This window comes from Amblyraja radiata, chromosome 11 (genome assembly GCF_010909765.2).
Source record: "Amblyraja radiata isolate CabotCenter1 chromosome 11, sAmbRad1.1.pri, whole genome shotgun sequence".
Classification (NCBI taxonomy): domain Eukaryota; kingdom Metazoa; phylum Chordata; class Chondrichthyes; order Rajiformes; family Rajidae; genus Amblyraja; species Amblyraja radiata.
The window spans coordinates 36,700,576-36,721,633 of NC_045966.1; the positions used below are offsets into that span (position 1 = coordinate 36,700,576).

At 39.5% G+C, this 21,058-nt stretch overlaps 1 protein-coding gene across 4 annotated transcripts in view; it reads right to left on the reverse strand.

Annotated features, from left to right (window-relative positions):
• Positions 1–1,692: 1,692 nt before the first annotated feature.
• The window catches only part of fam193b (family with sequence similarity 193 member B), a 68,636-nt gene continuing 49,270 nt past the window's right edge, over positions 1,693–21,058 (reverse strand). For 2 of the 4 annotated variants that reach the window (XM_033029671.1, XM_033029669.1), the window contains exons 5-11: positions 19,914–20,445; positions 16,472–16,664; positions 14,915–15,145; positions 10,965–12,105; positions 8,276–8,353; positions 7,279–7,360; positions 1,693–5,015 (exon numbers count right to left, since the gene is read on the reverse strand). In XM_033029671.1, the coding sequence (XP_032885562.1) occupies positions 4,922–5,015; positions 7,279–7,360; positions 8,276–8,353; positions 10,965–12,105; positions 14,915–15,145; positions 16,472–16,664; positions 19,914–20,445 (2,351 nt within the window). In that variant the 3' untranslated portion in view covers positions 1,693–4,921. The remainder of the gene's footprint in view (positions 5,016–7,278; positions 7,361–8,275; positions 8,354–10,964; positions 12,106–14,914; positions 15,146–16,471; positions 16,665–19,913; positions 20,446–21,058) is intronic. The other 2 variants (XM_033029672.1, XM_033029670.1) reach the window with 2 other exon arrangements.

A 21,058-nucleotide genomic window follows, 5' to 3' on the forward strand; every position in this document is an offset into this window, starting at 1 on the left:
ACACATCGTGGGCATTACATATTGAAGATATTAATATTGAAGAGGTCACCTTTACTCATATCTTGGCTCCAATTTTGCATTTCTCAAAGGTTAACACAATATTGAACATGATGTTTTCATTTTTTTAATAAACGTGAGTGCGTCATCAGGCTGTGAACTGAATCTGTCCTATTATTCAATACTGAACATTAAAAAAAAATAAAAAATTGGAGCAACTCAGTGGGTCAAGCAGTATCTGTAAAGGGAAATGAACAGATAAGATATGGGAGGTCAGGACCATTCTTCAGACCTGAAAACATTGTCTGTCTATTTCCCTCCACAAATGGTGCCAGATCCACTGAATTCCTCCTGCATCTTGTTTTGTTGGTCACATTTCTTATCTTAAATTTAAATATTGTGCCAAATATATTTTAATTGATGAAATAATTGCGATTTGAAGATATGGTGAAGATACAAAGCTGCGTGCGTTCTAGGTGTAACATTGCTCACTCTACAGCTGCAATCTCTACATACATAAAGTATCACCTTGATGGCAAATCATATGAGGACCATTTCTAAAATTGTACATTATGTTGTACTTGGTTGCAGATTTGGCCTTGATCGGACTTCATTCTTGATGAACTGAGATATTAGAACCGCAAAATATTATAGCATTTACATATCTACATAAAAAGAGTTGAAGTTTCAAAAGTCAGATTAGTATATTAAAACATTTTAATGTAGGTGAGATATTGAAATCTTAAACCCTGGATCCATTTTAAGGCTGAAGTGCTCAGGAAAAGGTGTATCCAATGGTCAACGCAACCTTCGCAAACTCGTGAGAAATGCCATATAAAAAAAAACTAGAAAGGACTTCAGCTTCACTCATTACCAATTCTCATTAAAAACTGAAACTTGTGTTTTCAATAACAGGGTGATAATTTCTTGTAGGTTTTCAGATTAAGTCTTGCAGTGATTAGGATCATTTGAACGCACAACTTTGTATAACTTGAAGAAAAACATCAAACTTGATTCAAACTTCAATGGAAGACGTCATTTTCTAAAGATGCTGATTTACTTTCTTTTGGAAAAGATTCTCGGAAATATAAAGAAATTAATTTCTAATTTCACCGTCTAATTAGAAAAAAAATCCAGCTGTAATTACTTTCCTCTCCATTCCAGAAAGATAAATCCTTGATTGTGAAAAGCACAGGATTATGAGCTCTTCTAACCACTATCACTAATTGCATAGGAGAAAGTGCACTTTTGTTAACAGCTGTTATTAACTACATTTGTTGTCAGCTGAAGGGTTTCATTTAGCAAAGTAGAAAATAGATACCGGACTGGCACAAAATTGTGTCTAACCGGTTTCTCGGGAACATAAACAATATAAGGGCATGTAGTGCAGAGAACTGTTTTGAGTTCTCACATTAACACTTTAAAAAAATGGATCCAGGTCAAATATAATGCTTTTACCTGATTTCTTTTTCTGACTCTGAACAGACTAAGCAGTAGGCATTTCTGTGCTGCTGGGATAACTATCGTCATGGCTAAATGCTGTAATTAATGGCAAGCAATTTCTGTGTTGGATTTCATAGACAGATGACGCTTGATGAATGTCACTTCTTGTCAAATCCCACCAATCCTTCTCATGTCTTTCTGGACCTACAAATGGATGCAGAACAAATCTCTAAGAAAATAAGCACACATATCTTCATCAAGACATTGTATTTATCTTTCAAAAGAAAGACAATTCACAGTACATAATTTAAAAAAAGGATATCAAAAATGTCTCGGCCAGCATAATAGAAACCTACATTCTTTTCAGAATTAACAGTCAGAACATTGGCTTATACCACTGCGTTTTAGTTCAGACTGGCTGGTGCCAGAAAGTCGTATAAAACTAACAATTTTTGGTTTGAAATAGATAAAAATGCTCTTGTTACAATACAAAATAAAGATACATATAATGGAACAAAATCTATTTAAACAACCAATTGCAGGATTATAAATTGATAAGATTTCACATTTTGAAAACTACACGGGGTTACTTCAAACACGTATTTTAAACAAAGTGAAGCATACATGAAACTGTTTCAGTGGATGGGAATTGCTTCCCCAAACATTTCTGGGATCTGCTGCAGGCATGAAATGGAGCATACAACACAAAATGAATTTATACCATAAGATACCTTCCCTACAACTATTCAGAAACAATATTCTTATTTCAAATTAAAAACATTTCTTCCAGAGGGCTCAGTCCAACATATAATGTGAATATATCCCAATCTAAATCTTGCTGAGAATGTGAGCGCTGTGGAGATGGTTATGAGATTCAGACAAAAATCATATTCATTGTAGCATCCATTACAAACAGAACATATACTTCCTTCTTCCAAAAGGAAACCAAATTAAAGACAGCATAAACAGGACAAAAAAAACAACAAAAAAACAGGACACATGCCAAGAAGCTGGTTTTATAAACAAAACAAAAACAAGTAAAGCAAATACTATAATATAAAATGCCACTTCATGGGAATGGACTGCTGCTCTGTGACTCACATGTCTTCAAGTTGCAACAAGAATGATCTGTTTACAACAATGAAAAGTAAAGGATGAAACAAGAATCATATACTACAATGCAAATCCAGCTACAGTCACTAATACACAACAGGAAAGTTTTCATTCAGTTTCCATCACCTTGGTGAGGACTTTATTTAATCTTCACATAAAATGAACTTTACAACGATTATAGCCAATTTACTTTACTAAGAGTTATTGATAAAAACACTTGAATATAAAGATTTGTTTGTCATTCTGTAATGTACAGATGTGCATTAGCACTATCTGCACCGACACCACTATACACAGGATATTTACAATGTGGTTCTAAACACATATAAAGTTTATCATAAATGATCAATTAGCATCCATGCTTGAAATTGACCATGATATGAAAGTGGGTCGGCCACTACAGGTTTATATATTGTCACCACTACACACTCCAATATGGTGGCGCAGTAGGAAGTCTTTAACTTACAGTACAATATACTGCAAAATGCGGTTTACTCCATGACTATAGAAGATACCAACCAGCTGGTTATCACCGTCAGTTCAGCAGTTAATACTTACTCGCCATGAAGATACCACATGGCCAAATCATTTTTTTTCTTTCTGGCAATTATGATCTTATTCTTGGCTGGGATGTGGCAGCAATTTAAGGAATAGAAATTAATTATAAAAAGAAAAGGAGAAAGAAGCAATGTACTTGCAGCATTTTATTTACCAGAAATAACCAAGGAGGTCAGATTTAGTATGCTCAATTGTTGATTGTACTTGGGCTGAATACAAATATTATTGGGCTTATGATCAGAGTCTGATCACTGTGTAGATAATTTGCTGTACGAGGTCAGCAAAGGAACACAATTGGTTGATGAAGCTCTGCCACTCACATTATAACCAAAACATGAACTCTGATTTTTGATTTTAAAGAGTTTGCAGTTCCATATTTACTCTTCATTTCCAACCAAATCATAAGCAACACCAGATTTTCAGATCATTACCCTGCTACATCGGCATTGGAATTCTATGTTATAGATAGTATTTGTCCAAAATTTGTGCTTCAACAACACTTAGAATATTGGTTTGGTGTCAAAACAGCTTTAAAAAAGCTATTGTTAAGATAGGGAACTGTGCACTTCTGAGATTGATGATGTAATTGAGAAGAGAGAAAGCACGATCAAAAATGCTGATGTAAGACTTCCATTACAGCACAGCACCTCCTGTAATGGGCAGATTGTCACTACCTGGTAGTGTTTAAAATAAGCACCAATGCAGTTGCCTGCACACAATTAATTGCTGTGCTATTAGCCTCAAGTCATTTTTTCTATATAGCATTGCTTGGGTCTAATGCTGTCAAAAAATTTAGCTAGCTAATTTAAGAGCTACAAAAATCAGAGCATTTTTCAAAGCCGATTTTAAATGGTATTGGCAATTTCACCATTCCCTCTACACTGTTTCAACAGCTTCCAAATACACAGCTTATTTACATACCTATTAAGGAAAACGGGCTGCACTAACCTGGGTGTCAGTTTTGAAAGTAATCGCCTCAATTTATTTTTCTGATTCTATAAATGTACGTTCAAAGGTCTCAGAATTAGAACTGGGAAGAGAAATGGACAATCAAAAGGCACATGATCTACCTTCCCAGTTGACAAAACACACTATAGCATTGTTACATTTCAAATGTAGTCTTTGCTCTATCACTGAATTGTGTTCCCAGAGATGACTATTGATAATATTCACCTTTACTCCAGTTCTCATGAGACATTCTTAGGACAGCAATTACTATACACATCTTGCCAAAGGGGCTAATTAAAGCTACACCCAATTGGTGCAAAATCCAAGATGTTAAATATTATTTGATTTTTATGCTGACAGATTTTATTTAGATTTAAGACCAAGACGTTTTCCTAAAAATCAGTTCCATTTACAGATCATTGCACAAGAGACAATCCTCAAGTAGCATGAAATGTGACTGCCCTGCCTTACTGTCACTTTAACGACCAAACAACTATCCTATTCCACATTTTATCTGACTTGACTGCCCAAAAAACATTTTGCAAACTTTGGAACTTTACAATTCCCATATTGATTTCTACTGGAACTCCCATTTGCTTCACTGGTGTCAACACTTATCGACAACATTTCTCACAATGACCATAAAGCACAAGAAACAAACCCAAGAAACAATTAAGCCACCCACTTAGAGACGTGCACTTCTTCTGGCTAAGGCACTGGTTGTGGATGACATCACAGCAAGTTGTTCATACATCACAGCAAATTGGTTTAAGCTGTGAGAGCAGGCTGATATCCATCGCAGCAAGGAATGATAACCGCAGGGCATTTCCAGTTTCTGTTAGGCAAGAGCTGGGTGCCCTCTTCAATTAGCTGTATTTGGACCCTTTTTCAGACTAAAGTTAGACCAGTTTACAGACACCTTTGGCCTCGACTGTTTTGCAGAGTCAATGCAAAACCTACAAGTGAAAATAAAATAAATGTGTCAGAGCAAAATGGAACGAAAAAACATACCAACAACATTGTTATTCCTGCTTTGCTATACGAATTAAATATCCACACAAAAAAATAACTCACCTGCTGTATTATACAAAACAAAATGCTATTGGTTGCAAATGAAATAAAAAGTAGAGTTTTGTTGTTTTCAGCAAAAATAACTACAAAAGAAAACGTCAATTATGAAGATGAGTAACAAAATGCTAACGGTATTTAGGATGAATACAATGGTGATCATTCTTAATTTTTATTTATGTCTGAAATGTTTATGCTTTTATCTACTTAGAAATGTTAATAAAGATGTTTGATAATAATGTTTGATCTGGCAAGTGATTCAGGTCAGCACAAATACTATTCTCTTATCCAAACCATCCGAAAGGTCACGTGGCTCCAGCCAGACCAGAGCAGTGCATTCAGCCAGGAACAACCAGGCATCAAATTGCTATCCTATCACCCTGATCTCAGATCACCCTTGATGGTCTTTATAATTGTATCCAATATGTCTCTGCTTAATTAAAAAAATTAACATGTTACACACATTTATTTAAAAATACACTTACCTCATACAATTTAAAACAATTTAAGTAAACCACTTACTATTTTCTTCCAGGTCAGCAACTCTATTCAAATTAATAGAATCACATTAGATAAGCGACATGAAGTAAAGGGGCCTGATACTGCACAACTGACCACTCAGCTTGAGGCCATCTGGAGAAGCCCTTGGACTTCTCCGGTGGGCGGCGCGACTCTCGTCAGCAGCGGCCTCTGCAGTCCGTCTGCGTTTTTTATTATTTTATGTCTATGTTTTTATGTAGTTTTTGTTATTTTTGTTGGGGTATGTGTGTGGGGGGGGGGGGGGGGGGGGTTGTGGGGGGGTTGGGGGTAACTTTTAAATCTCTCCCTGCACGGGAGACCCGACCTTTTCTTTGTCGGGTCTCCGTTGTCGTTGGGGCTGCAACGAGGAGCGGCCTCCAACAGGAAGACCGGGGGCTGTGGTGCCGACTACTCACCTCACCGTCGCGGAGCTGGCCGAGTCCAGAGCGGGTGGAGCTGTGGTGGACGCTGCTGCGGCCCGACCTCTGGAGATTCGGTGGCTGCAACTGCGGGTTTGGCGGGCGGCACCGGGAGCCTGCGGGTCCCTGGGGGGAGTCCGCTTTTCGGGGCTTCCGCAACGGCGACTTCTCCCGCCCGAGTTGCGGGGTTGAAGAGCTCCTGGAGCGGGGCCTTACACCATCGCCCCGTGCGGCTTGGAATGGCCGCGGGAGTTCGCGAGCGCACGCCGGGGGCTCTAACACCAAGACCCGGTGTGTGACCTTGCATCACCCGGCGTGGCTTTAATGGCCACGGGACAATTCGCCATCGCCCGCCGGGGGCTTTGACTTTGACTCTGACATCGGGGGGGGAGAGTGCAGTGGAGAGATAAGTTTTTTTTGGCCTTCCATCACAGCGATGTGATGGATGTTTATGTAAATTATGTTGTGTCTTGGGTCTATTTGTTTGTAATGTATGGCTGCAGAAACAGCATTTCGTTTGGACCTCAAGGGGTCCAAATGACAATAAATTGAATTGTATTGTATTGGTGGCGGGTTTTGGGTGCAATGCACTGATAGCTGGCTTTGATGCGACATAATGGCAGGCAGATCATGTTGATGCTAATACCCAGTTATCCAACAGTTCTATGTACAACTGCTGGCCAGCCATCAGCTCAATCCTGCCTGCTAGGATTGATGAACAATGCAAGTGAGTGAACCTGGGACCAGGGCATACAAGAACTGAAAGGCAAGGTCAAGGAAGAGCAAAACTAATAAGGGAGAGAATCTACCGGTAAGAAATAGCAGCAATGAGACCGTGGGTAAAATTGATGAGATCTATCAAGGGAAGAAAACACCAGAAAATTAAAATTAAACTAAAAATGGATTAAAAAATTCAAGATAGCAAGTGACAATCGAGAAATGAGAAATGGAAGGCTTGAGCACAAGAGGGAGCACTCAAAGCATAAACAAGAAATGCAATAGCTTTCGCATTGGAAAAAGCAGGAGTATGAAAAGAGATAAACATGGAAAGGCGGTCTCCAAAGTCATTTTATTGTTAGTTATTTGTGTCATTGTTGACAGAAAATAAAGAAATGTCAGTATAACTGAAAACTCTCCTTTTCACACGTTGAAGAAAACTGCCTATCCGAATCGCTGTTGAAACTCATGCCAATTAGGTTCTCTTTTTACTTGCCTCTTAAAATGTTCCACCTCACGGTCTGTTTCATCCATCTCCACATTTTCTAAATCAATGTCTTTGGGAAGAAATACATCATCTGAGAAATGAAAAGAGCTGCTCAGTAAGGATGCAAAGCTCAAATGACGAATTTCTGCATAATAACATAGAATCGACTATCTTCAATTTAACACATAATATTTAAAATTAAAGCAATTCAGTCATTTGAATTTGAAGATCAGTTTAGAATAGAATACAAACACCACAGGCAATCGTTAGTGGTTACAAATAGACTTCTTGCATAGCTCTGACACAGTTGTAAATGTTCACAATATGAACGTTAAGTGATATTCAATATTTGGTCTCCTCTGCATTGTGGTCCACTGCAACGACCCCGAGCTTCCGGTTTTTGCCACTTTTATTCTCCACCCCCATGTCTGCTCTGAGCTATATGTTTGTGACCTCTGCATGGTTACAACAAGCCCCAATGTAACCTCTATGCAGAGGTGCTGCAGTTTTCTGAACTCTAAACATGTTTTCCAGCTTTAGGTAACGCGCTTTTTTCCCCATTCATTTCAGAACTGGCCATTTTTGTCAGTCATCCATTTATGATTTGGGCTCAGTTTTCCTCTCCTCGTTAGTACAGCCTGACCCACAAATGACAACACCTAACATAGACAAAGAGTATGTGCTTCCAACTGCCACATTTGGTCTTACCTAATCAGAGATGTTCCCTTTATTCTACTCGGCTCCCCCTCACTTGCTCTGACCTGCTGCATGCACCAACATTTTTATTTTTATTTCAGATTTCCAGCATTTGCACTTTTTAATAATTTTCATTTATAGTTATGAAAGTGCATCCGGTATGAAAATCTGTTATGAAAATTTGGCAATCCAAGTTATGTTTAAAAAAAAGAACACCAACTTAGTCATCAAAGTACTGGTTTGAGCTTTAAAATATAAAACAAAAAGGAGCCAAAATATTAAGCATTTCATTTTACTGGTGCTTCCTTACCATTTTGTTTAGGTCTTGTTATACCGGAAGATGCCCGAACACCTTCTTGCTTTTCGGCACATTCATCAGCTCTCTGCCCTGAGGGTGTTATTAGAAGAGCAGAAAAAAATATTACATTATTTCACAGAAAAATCACAACAATATGCTCTACCAACATGCTTCGTTGATTATTTCCTGGTACCTTTCACCTTCAGAAGCAGGCTGGAGCTTGACCCATTCCAACACAAATTCACGATTATATAGTCTGCAAGATTCTACTTGCCAATTAGTACAGTTAGTTATGCAAATATCTTTGGCAGCAGTGGTCAAGGTTAGACTCAAAATGCAGGAGTAACTCAGTGGGACAGGCAGTATCTCTGGATAGAAGGAATGGGTGACGTCTCGGGTCGAGACGGTTCTTCAGACTGAAAGTCAGGAAAGAGGGAGACACAGAGATAAAGAAGTGTAAGGTGTGAGAACAAGACATTAAAAGGGGATGTAGATCAAGAAAAATGTAGAATAAATTATTGTTAGCTAGGAGGAGGTGACAACAAAGCAAACAGAGATAAAATGTAATCGGGGACAGTCAGATTGGTGGGAGAACTGGGAAGGGGAGGTATGGAGAGAGATTGAAAGCAAGAATTCAACAGCGAAATATGAGGTGCTGTTCCTCCAATTTGCGCTGGGCCTCACTCTGGCAATGGAGGAGGCCCAGGACAGAATGGTCAATGTGGGAGGAAGGGGAGTTAAAGTGTTTGGCTACCGGGAGATCAGATAGGTTTAGGCAGACTGAGCAGAGGTGTTCAGCTAAACGTCTGCCGAGCTTGTGCTTGGTCTCGCCGATATATAAGAGTCCACACCTGGAAGAGCAGATACAATAGATGAGGTTGGAGGAGGTGCAAGTGAACCTCTGCTTCACCTGAAAAGACGTTCGGGGTCCTTGGACAGAGTCGAGGAAGGAGTTGTAGGGACAGGTGTTGTATCTCCTGCGGCTGCAGGGGAAAGTACCTGGGGAGGTGCTAGTTTGGGTGGGAAGGGACGAGTTAACCAGGGAATTGCGGAGGGAGCAGTCTCTGTGGAAAGGGGTGGAGATGGGAAGATGTGGCTAGTGGTGGGTGTGGTTGGAGGTGGTAAAAATGTTGGAGAATTATGTGCTATACGCGACGGCTGATAGGGTGAAAGGCGAGGACCAGGGGCACTGTGTGCGACTGGTGGGAGGGGGAGCATGAGCGGATCTGCAGGATATTGAGGAGATTCTAGTGAGAGCCTCATCTATGATGGAAGAGGGAAACCACCTTCCCTGAAGAATGAGGACATCTCAGATGTCCTGGTATGGAACACCTCATCTTCGGTGCAGATGCCACGTAGACGGAGGAATTGGGAGTAGCGGATAGTCTTTGCAGGAGGCAAGGCGGGAAGAAGTGTAGTCTAGATAGCTGTGTGAGTCGGTAGGTTTATAATAGATGTCAGTCGATAGACTATCTCCTGTGATGGAGACGGTGAGGTAAAAACGGTAGGGAGATGTCGGAGATGGTCCAAGTCGAGGTGGCTGCCTCAGTGTCAAAGAGTTCAGGTCTGAGCACAGGTGCTGTCTGTAGAGGTAGCACATTTTCTCTGTAAATGTGTGGGTTTCTCCTATTGCTCTGGCTTTTCCCCACATCTCAAGGTGCAGGTAAGTTTGTTGGCTACTTTAAATTGTGCTTGGTTTGTAGGTGCATGGTAAAAATTGGAGGGGGGGGGGGGTGTAGTGGTTGATGAAAATATTGGGAGAATTAAATAATGGAATTAATGTTGGATCAGTTTAAATGGGTAGTTGTCAGTCGTTGAGGAATAAGCAAGCTAATATTTCATGGCACATAAGCTCAGCATCATATTGTTTGAGCACAAAGGAATTTAATTAAACAACTATTCCACCTGCCCATAGAACTGGCGTGAATCTTTGTTACTAACAACGGAACCTCAATTTTCTCAATCATGATCCCTGTGCCATTACTCATTCAAGTGATCAGAAGCTGCAGCAGTTTACATTAAAGTATAAAATTATGCTATTTTGTTAAATCAACAAACGGTCTCTGGTGTGATGGCTACCTATGTCCCATAAGTGAATAAAAGCCTTTTCATTACATCTGCCAAGGCAACTTGAAGTTCTAAGAAATTCAGGTTAACAAAAAAAATAATTTCCAATTCCACTTCAGCAAGGAGTTACTTAAAAAAACATAAATCTTGTTTCCACTAGCGCAGGAGTAGGTGCCAACTAACAGAGGACAATTCTAAAAGTTCAAGAATAGGAGACCTAGTGATTCCTCCTTTTGTGAAGAGTTCTAGATTTTCAGCTCCAAATTAGGATACCAATCTTTAATGCTTTCCATTCTAACCTTTGGCTGACACCTGACAATTAGTACACCAGCTTTCTAAGCATCTGTACTCCCACTGATCTTGGTAAAATGCAGGGGATGTGTCGTAATTTGGCCCATCTTGAAGATATACTCCTGTGCCCGACACATGCCAACTTTTATTCAGTTATTAATGTTCACTACTTCCACTAAAAAGTTATTTTTTTACCTAATCTAAATGATAACAGGGAAGTATCATTACGCGCCATCCCAAGCCCCACCGCTTTCAGAACTTTTCTAAATACCTATTTGCTCTGTCAGTCACAAAGCTCTTTCAGGGCTGAACGTGAACCAAAATGTATATCAACAAAACTTACCAACAGTGTTGTTGGTCTTGTCATGTTTCTTCTTTTTGACTTTCCTATTCTTGCCCTTTGACTGAGACATTTCAGATAACATATGCTGCTCCTCTTTAACTCCCTTAATTTCAGGGCCTTCCATCTTTTCGGAGTTTGAGTTTTTAGAATTGTATTTCCTGACCTCAGCAGTTTCAGAGTTGCCAAGAACACAGACTCCCTTCCATTTGCCTTGCCGGGGCTCTTCACATTTGGCAATCGCCTTCACAGAATCTGCTGACTTGCCATCATGGTTCTGGTTTGTCTTATGTTTAGCCGTAGCCTGCTTGGAACCCTGCAGTTTTGAAACTGGAGGGTGCTCCTGCTCTTTCCTTGAAAGCACCGATTTGCCTTTGGTCACCTCTGAAATATGTTGCTTGAGTTGCCTTGGCTGCTTCCCACTTTTTGAGACTTGTTCTATCACTTTCAACTCTGAAGATGATTTATTCAGCACCACTGTACCGACATCCTCCAGTCGAGATGTTGCAGTATTTTCCGCCTTTGAAGATAATGCAGTATTGCCTCGTGATTTCTTCCCTAATGAATTTTCTAGTACAAACATATTAGGACTAATATGCTCTTGATTTGTGACAACTGTGTGCTTATTTCCAGTCAGCAAATGGTTCTGCAAAATCCCTGGTGTTGTTGTTAATGATAAGTTCAAATTAAGTTTCTGGTGGTCTATTATTTTTGATTCTTCTTTGTCCATGGTGCCATTACTGTCTATCAGAAAGCCTTTTCCTATAGATGGCAACTCTGCAAAATCATCTCTGGGCAAATCACTTACATTGAAGTTTGCTTTGATGGAATCTCTAATTCTGTCTTTAAGCTGCTCCAACCTGCTAGTCAAGATGCTACTTACTCGCTGCAACTCCACTTGGTGCCATAGCTCTTGCTGATTAAGTTTTTCTTCTATATCATCCTGAAAATGCTGGTTCAGTTTTGAAACTTTCTCATCTATATTATCCTGAACATGTTGATTGAATATCAGGATTTTCTCATCTATATCATCATGTGTATGTTGATTTATCACAGAAACCTTCTCCAGGTCTTGAATACGCATTGAAGATGAGCACGTCTTCTCTGGCCTTTGATCGTAAACTTCAGAACGGGCTTTCTCCTGCTGCAGCACAAAAATATGGAGCAGTGAAGTTAAATGTGTACTATATCAGCAGCACAAAAGGACATTAGTTCTAGTTTAGTTTAGTGTAGCGATACAGCACGGAAACAGGCCCTTTGGCCCACAGAGTGCGCACTGGCCAATGATCTCCGCACTCTAACACTATCCTACACACACTCGGGACAATTTCACATTTCTACCAAGCCAGTTAACCTACAAACCTGTACGTCTTGAAAGTGGGTGGAAACCAAAGGTCCCGGAGAAAACCCACGCAGGTAACGGGGAGAACGTACAAACTCTGTACAAGCAATTTGAGATTTGTAATATTAAAAAAACACATGTGGTTAAAGTGCATAGTCAGATTTTAATAAAGGCCATTTTCATATATTTTGGTTTCACCATGTATAAATTACAGCAGTGTTTATACATAGTCCCCCCATTTCAGGGCACCATAATGTTTGGTACACAGCAATGTCATGTAAATCAAAGTAGTCATGTTTAGTATTTTGTTGTATATCCTTTGCATGCAATGACTACTTGAAGTCTGTGATTCATGGACATCACCAGTTGCTGGGTGTCTTCTCTGGTGATGCTCTGCCAGGCCTGTATTGCAGCCATCTTTAGCTTATGGGTGCTTGTTTTGGGGGCTAGTCCCCTTCAGCTTTCTCTTCAGCATATAAAATGTATGCTCAATTGGGTTCAGATCGGGTGATTGACTTGGCCACTCAAGAATTGACCATTTTTTAGCTTTGAAAAACTCCTTTGTTGCTTTAGCAGTATGTTTGGGATCATTGTCTTGCTGTAGAATGAACCGCCGACCAATGGGTTTTGAGGCATTTGTTTGAACTTGAACAGATAGGATGTGTCTATACACTTCAGAATTCATTAAGCTACTACCATCACCAGTTGTATCATCAATGAAGATAAGCGAGCCGGTACCTTCAGCAGCCAAACATGCCTATGCCATTTCACCCCCACCACCGTGTTTCACAGATGAGATGGTATGCTTTGGATCTTCGGCAGTTCCTTCTCTCCTCCATACTTTGCTCTTGCCATCACTCTGCTATGTTAATCTTAGTCTCATCTATCCACAAGACCTTTTTCCAGAACTGTGGATGCTCGTTTAAGTACTTCTTGGCAAACTGTAACCTGGCCATCCTATTTTTGCAGCGAACCAGTGGTTTGCATCTTGCAGTGTAGCCTCCGTATTTCTGTTCATGAAGTCTTCTGCGGACAGTGGTCATTGACAAATCCACACCTGACTCCTGAAGAGTGTTTCTGATCTGTCAGACAGGTGTTTGGGGATTTTCCTTTATTATAGAGATAATTCTTCTGTCATCAGCTGTGGAGGTCTTCCTTGGCCTGCCAGTCCCTTTGCAATTAGTAAGCTCACCAGCGCTCTCTTTCTTCTGAATGATGTTCCAAACAGTTGATTTTGGTAAGCCTAAGGTTTGACTGATGTCTCTAACAGTTTTATTCGTGTTCCTCAGTCTCATAATGGTTTCTTTGACTGTCATTGGCACAACTTTGGTCCTCATGTTGATAAACAGCAATAAAAGTTTCCAAAGGTGACACACCTGAGCAATTACAAACACCTGTAGAGCCATGTGTGCCAAACATTATGGTGCCATGAAAGGAGGGGGGAGGGGGGGCTAAGTATAAACACAGCTGTAATTTCTACATGGTGAAACCAAAATGTATAAAAATATCCTTTAATAAAATCAAACAATGTGCACTTTAACCACATGTGATTTTTTTCTATTACAAATCTCAAATTGTGGAATACAGATGCAAATAAATAAATGATGGGTCTTTGTCTCAAACATAATGGAGAGCACTGTCCATAGGATAAGGTTAGATTTGAGGCAGAGATTGCATTGCATTGAGGATTGAGAAAGAGAAAAATACATTTTATTTTGTTTGCGAAAACATATTAATTGGTTTGGAAAATATTTAAACATGGAAATGATTCCAGTAATGAAGCTACCTTCTGACAAAATTAAAATATCAACACTTGCTATATATAAGTGGCATGAGTATCAATTTACAATTAAAAAACAACTTAGCTCACTGAAACATCAACCATGCAATAAAGAAAATACTTTTATAGCTAACAATACTACCTTTATAGTTTTCTCATACCTCTGATGTCAATTGCACATTAAAATGAAATAATTTGACGTTTGAAAAACACGATTTGAATTAAGCATTCTTAAGACAAGGCTAATAGCTAAAATTCAGCAATAGCAATGCTGGCTCAAACAACTAAGTCCTGACTACTAAAAAAAAAAGGACAAAGTGCTGGTGTAACTCAGCAGGTTGGGCAGCATTTCTGGGGAACATGGATAAGTGACGTTTCAGGTTCAGACCCTCTTCAGATTCTGCCTGTCCTGCTGAGTTACACCAGCACCATGTCTTTTTTGTAAACCAGCATCTGCAGTTCCTTGTTTCTGCAGTCCTGACTACAACTCAGTCATGTAACCAAGTTGACTGAAAGACAGCAAAGTTCTCTATTGTTTCCTATCCAAGGGATCCCCTAAATCAAATACAAGTTGCAGATGGGGGAATAACTCAAAGACAGCAGTTTATCAGCAGTTATCAGTGCTGATAACTCTCAAGTACATATGGAATGTACTTCAAACAACACAAATCAGTTCATGTTACAAATTAATGATGTAGCTGATGCAACCTCGTCGCCCAAGTGCTCTTAACAATTAAAGCATTCCAGAGAACAAACAAACCGGATTATTCTAGGCATCTGACAAACAAATCTCCCTTTCCTAAGCTCCTCTTATTTAGTCACAAAACGTACTTTTTTCTGCTTGTGCCGTGCTCTTTTGGCTGCTTTGCTACTGTTGGCTGGTTTCTGCTCTGAGCTGTTGATGTAGTTTAACAGGTCTTCAACATTCCTTTCATCCACAGGTGGTTCCCGGATTGACCCATTGCTTGATTTTTGTGGGAGCTCCTCTTTGCGTTTTGTTAGCCGTGTCCGCAGCTTCTCCCGGATTTCAGTGTAGTTCCTACTTGTTGGAGCTGCAGGAGGCTTGAATAGAATTGTAAAATTAATTATTTACATATGTCTCAAGAAATTAATAACATAAGACATTGGAGTAGAATTAGGGCATTTGGCCCATCAAGTCTGCTAACACTTTGAACAATGCTAACTGTGTTGTTATTTTGACATGCATTGTTGAGACTAAGAGCATCAATTTACTGAACCTTAGCAATCTTCAATATTTACATTATGTATTATCTTTCCTCTTTCAGTAAATAATTTTCATGTTATCAACCTTAACCTTTAAGCATGTATGAATGATCTTTGTCGCAGAGCACGCAAAAGGGAATTGGATTCAAGGTTCCAAAATATTCTTTTCTGAGGAGTAATTCAGTAGTTTGGGACTCAGTGGATCATCATTACAAACAGATTTGGAAGAATGGGTTGATGAAAAAACGAGTTTTAACAATTAAATGAAGTCATTACATCAATCCTGAGACTTGTGGAGTGAACAAAAAAATATTTTGCTTTAAATTCATTCAATATTCAATATCTAGCCAAACAGTTACTGCAATCTTGTGAACTAACTCATCCAAATGAAAAGGTAGATGTAAAAATTATAATTGTCCTTCACATATCTCAATAATGCTTCACACTCCATAAATTGCCATAGTGTTCTCGATGAAATTTTCCTAACAGCCAATCCCTATAAGAAAATGATCTGTCTAGTTTTGTCTGAACAATTTTATAAAGTCATGATGCAACTTTACAGGACTTTGGTTATGCCACATTTGGAGTATTGTGTGCAATTCTGGTCGCCCCATTACACGAAGGAAGTGGAAGCTTTGGAAAGGGTTTACCAGAAGGTAACTCGCCCAGAGGAGGTTTACCAGAATTATGCCTGGATTGGGGGAGTATTAGCTTCAGGGAGAAATTGAACAGACTTAGATTGTTTTTGCAAGAACGCTAGAGGTTACAGGTAGACCTGATAGAAGTATTTAATATTATGAGAGGCAGAGATATGGTAGATTGTCAGAATCTTTTTCCCAGGATGGAAAAAAATTAAAAAGATCGAGGGCAGAGCTTTAAGTTGAGAGGGGCAAAGTTAAAAGGAGATGAGCGGGGCAAATATTTTCCACACAGTGGGTGGTGAGTGCCTGAAACACACTGCTGGGCGTGGTGATTGAAGCAAATATGTTAGGGGCAGTTAAAAGATTTTATGGGGCTTATGGATATGCAGGGAATCAAGGGATATGGGTAATGTGCAGGTAGAGAAGTGATGATCTTGGCATCATGTTCAGCACATTGTGGGCCGATGGGCCTGTTCTTGTGCTGTACTGTTCTATGTTAACTTCCTAACTGGATTGCACTCACCGGTCCATGACCAAAGAATTCACAATAGCAACAATCACAGTATTTTCCTTCTTTTTGATTGGCAGAGTGAGATGTACATGAGCTGTGCTCTGAGCAGCTGTCGTCTTCTTCCAGACTTTCATCTGCATTGTGATTCCGTGTAGGACTATAGGCAGTTTCATTTGTGCACAAACGACTCTTGCATGACTGGTCCCTAGAGAGGCAACAAACTAAGTTTCAAGATTAAAAAAATACAACTGAGCTCGCCAAGCATACTCAATAAAGGTGACTCATTTTGATTTCTATTGGGTGCTCTACACCTCTCTGCATCATCCCATGAGGATAGATGGTGGGCCCCCCCCCCCCCCCCCCCCATTCTTCCTTGAACAGAAACTCAACCAATTTCCCTCTACCAACATACCCATTCAGCTATTGAACTTATCCCTGCATTGAGAGTGCTCTTCTAACTCCTTTCACTTTCTCCAGTTCACACGGGCCCAAGCTTTGCTTGTTTTTTTTGTGGGATATGTGGTGCAATCTCTGTTTAAATCTCTTTGGCCGCTTCAACTCTTTTCCTGTAACATCAATAAATTACTGCATTGATACAGCTTCATGACATAAAACACTTGAAAATGTCATTACTTCTGCCTGCAATTTGCACCCTGCTCTCAGATCACATAGTCCATCTTAGATGCCCTCCTCTTTCTGGATCCTTCACCTCCATCGAAGGAAAAATGAGAGCTGCAAACATCTATTACAAGACTACAGGTTCCCAGTGAGCCGTGTTACGATAAGAGCCAACACGTGCTTGAGGAACAACACCTCATCATCTATCTGGAGACATTACAACTATCCACATTCAATATCAAATTCCCTATATTTGGATAACTTGCTTTCTCTGTAGCAGAACTAGCCATTTCTGCTTTATGTTATCTATCTCTGATATTGGATCAGTTTTCCATTCTCCATTAGTTAAGCTTGACCTTTTAAGCAGAACCCACAACCCTGGATTGAGCAGCAAATAACAGTCAAACAAAGCACCATAGCTAATCAATACAACAGAAAACTTGTGGCAACCCTGAAGTCAACCTGTGAAATATGTCTCCTTTATTTATATCAATCCTTTCCACCACCAACTACAAACTACCATTCTTACCTTTTCAATTCCCAATTCGAATGAAAGGTCTAAGACCTGAAACATCAACTCTTTCTTCTTCCATAGATTCTGTTTCACCTATTCAGTCTTATCAACTTTCTTTAAATTTACCATTCAAATTTCAAATTTGTTTGACTTTCACATCAAATTTTGGTACTGGATTAGATTAAGATTCATTAACGGTTTAGGTAATAAGAAGATTGTTAGTAAATATAAATGAATGAATGAAATTAATCAAATGGAAAAAAATGCCAGAAGTGTTATTGTCATTCAATTACTAAATAAAGCCACATTCCCAGATAATTTATTACCCGGCCCCACAAAGTCAGTTAGTAAACCACTTTGATTTGTCAATTAATTGAAGAAATATTTGGAGAACTAACGCAGCAAAATAAATAAAATAAAAATGTTTATCCATACCAAGTGATTTTTTTTCCTAACCTAATTTATACTTAAACCACAATGAAGCAGTTTATTACCCAAGGAATAATTGTTCTTAAAACTAGCTAGCATCACTAGCCCCGCACAGGAAGGAACCAATGAGTTGCAATATGTTTTGCGAAAATGGATCAATAAGATCAGGTGGTAGCAACCAATGAGGAGTTGGAGCTCACAGTAGGGAGATTTAACTAGAGGACCAGACCAATACAGGCCATAGAAAACTATAACAAAAACCAAATTGCGAAGTGATCAGCAGCATGGCAAACATGTTTTAATGTTCATGCAATTGTAATTTATGTGTGTGTGTGTGTGTGTGTAAAAATAAAAAAAAATGACTTGGACATAAATGTAGGTGGATTTGTTAGTAAGTTTGCAGACAATATCAATATTGTAAATATATACTTTTAATGGCGAGACCCTTAAAAGCATGAATGTTCAGAGGAAACTTGAGATCTAAGTCCCTGAAAGTGCCAACATAAGTAGAAAGAGTGGTCAAGGTGGCATATGGTATGTTTGCCTTCATTGGTTGGGGCATTGAGCCCAAGTGTCAGGAAGTTATGGTGCAGCTTTATAATTGTTTTATTAGGCCCCGTTTGGAGCATGACATGCAATTTTGGTTGCCCCATTACAAGAAGGATGCAGAGGCTTTGAAGAAGGTGCAGAGGTTTACCACAATGCTGCCTGGAATTACGTAGATTGTTTTCTCTGGAATGCCAGAGGTTGAGGGGAGACCTGATAGAAGTATGTAAAATTGTGAGCTGCATAGATGGGATAGACAGTCAGAACCTTTTTACCAGGGTGGAGATATCAAAGACTAGAGGGGACAGATTTAAGGTGAGTGGTGCAATGTTTAAAGATGTGCAGAGCAATATTTTTTTTATTACACAGAGGGTGATGAGTGAATGGGAACGTGCTGCCAGGGGTGGTGATGGAGGCAGATGTGACAGTGGCATTTAAGAGGCTTTTAGATAGGCACATGGATATGCAGGGAATGGAAAGTATCGAATCATGTGCAGGCAGCCAAGATTAGTTCATTTTGGCATCATGTTCAGCACAAACATTGTGGGCAGAAGGGCTTAAGCCTGTGCTGCACTTTTCTATGTCATATGTGCAGGGAGTTTCAATTTTTTGAGGAATATTTAATGTAAATCTTGAAAATACACAAGGGAAATTCAATATCTTGTTCTTTACATGAATAAGTCCCTCTTCTGAACTTTAGCACAAATCAAATCTGAATCACAGATCTGAAATAATTACAAAAAAGGTAAATGCTGGCATTGTAACAAAAAATCCCAAATAAACAGGAAGATGGCATAACTAAGGATTGTGATGAGTATGGTGCTTAATTGGGCCTCGAACCAAGATGCTTTAATCATGGGCAGTCTCGTGATTTATGGATGTGCAGAGATCAAAACACTCTCTACAAACTGGACAATCCATAGTTATCAGGAGATATGCACTCCAAAGATTTTAAATTGAGACAGGGATTTCAACAAGACTAAAAATAAAACTATCCCCATTGAGTTCTATTTTCACAGGAATGGGCAAGACATTCACACTGAAATGAACAGAAAATTCGACAGGTCATGAAGCTCCTGTGGAAAAAAGAAATAGAGTTTAAGCTTCAGGTCTGCCAAATGTCTTGTGCCTAAAAATTAACATTTCTCTGCCCACGGATGCTGCCCGACCCACTGAGTGTTTCCAGCATTTTGTGGCTATATTTTAGATTTCCAGCATCTACGGTTCTTTTTGGAGTTTCAAACATGCACAGTTCTGTTGTTGTCGATAACTGTTTCAAACGGCTATTCACTGCAATCTCCAACCAGCTTATTATTTTATGAAACAATTTGGAAAATAAATACTAACCTGCAGATTCCACTGCCCGATGTAGCTGGATTTGGTGTTGTTGTTACTGGGCAAGCTCCATTGTAATGACTGGTGCAAATAGGGGCTCCAGCTGTAGTCTTTGGGAATAACCCATTGTTTGCAATATGAGTGTTAGCACTTGGAGGCACTGGGGTCACAAGCACACCTGTAGAAGCAGCAACAGAGTTTTTTGAAATCAAGGACACATCTGGAGATAGATTATTAGTCAGGGCAACAGCAGAGGTCTTGTGTACATAAGGCAGAACTTGTAGAATACCAGATGCCACAGGTTGTTTCCTATTTGAATTTGTGGAGGTTACAGTGCTATGTGGCACAGTACATGGGGTTGTAGAAGTTGGGTGTCCATGCTGTTGAATAGTAACTGCTGACTCGTTTGCAACTTCAGGAGACTTTGGCGCTGTAAGAGGGTGTTGATGGGAGGACAAGCCAGTGGGACTGTTAGGAGGTGCTGCAAGGACAGAATACCTGTGATCTTCTGTGCAGTGAAACTCGCCACCTACAAGACAAAATCCTGTAGGTTAGACAAAAATAGCAACACAATGGGATAATCCATTACATTTTTCATCACCACATGTTGATAATGATTTAAAAAAAGAGATGTTTCAAATCTGTTCGCAAATGATAAAAGACAAGTATTTGAAAAACAGACCAGATTAAAAAAACACTGGCAAATAGGTCAAATGCAATAGTTACTAAAATGGGAAAACAAAGAACATGAGCTCAAAATCTAATTTCCCATTTTAGCTGCTATAGTGACCTACAATATTGTCAGATTTAGAGTAGAGAGAAGTTGAATCTATATATCAGCCATGATCATATTGAATGGCGGTGCAGGCTCGAAGGGCCGAATGGCCTACTCCTGCACCTATTTTTCTATGTTTCTATGTTTCTACACTGCAGTGCTTAGATTGAACGATCATGTCCTCTGAAGGACAAGAAATTACCATACCAAACCCTGCCGATATCAATGCCCCGAACATTGAATGCAAGCATACCATATGCCTTCTTTCCCACTCTATCTTCTTCTGCTTCAGGGACGAGGTATAGACTTGGACCCCAAGATTCCATTGTTGTTAAAGGTCTTGATATTAGCTGTATACCTTTCGCTTGCATTTGTTGTTCCA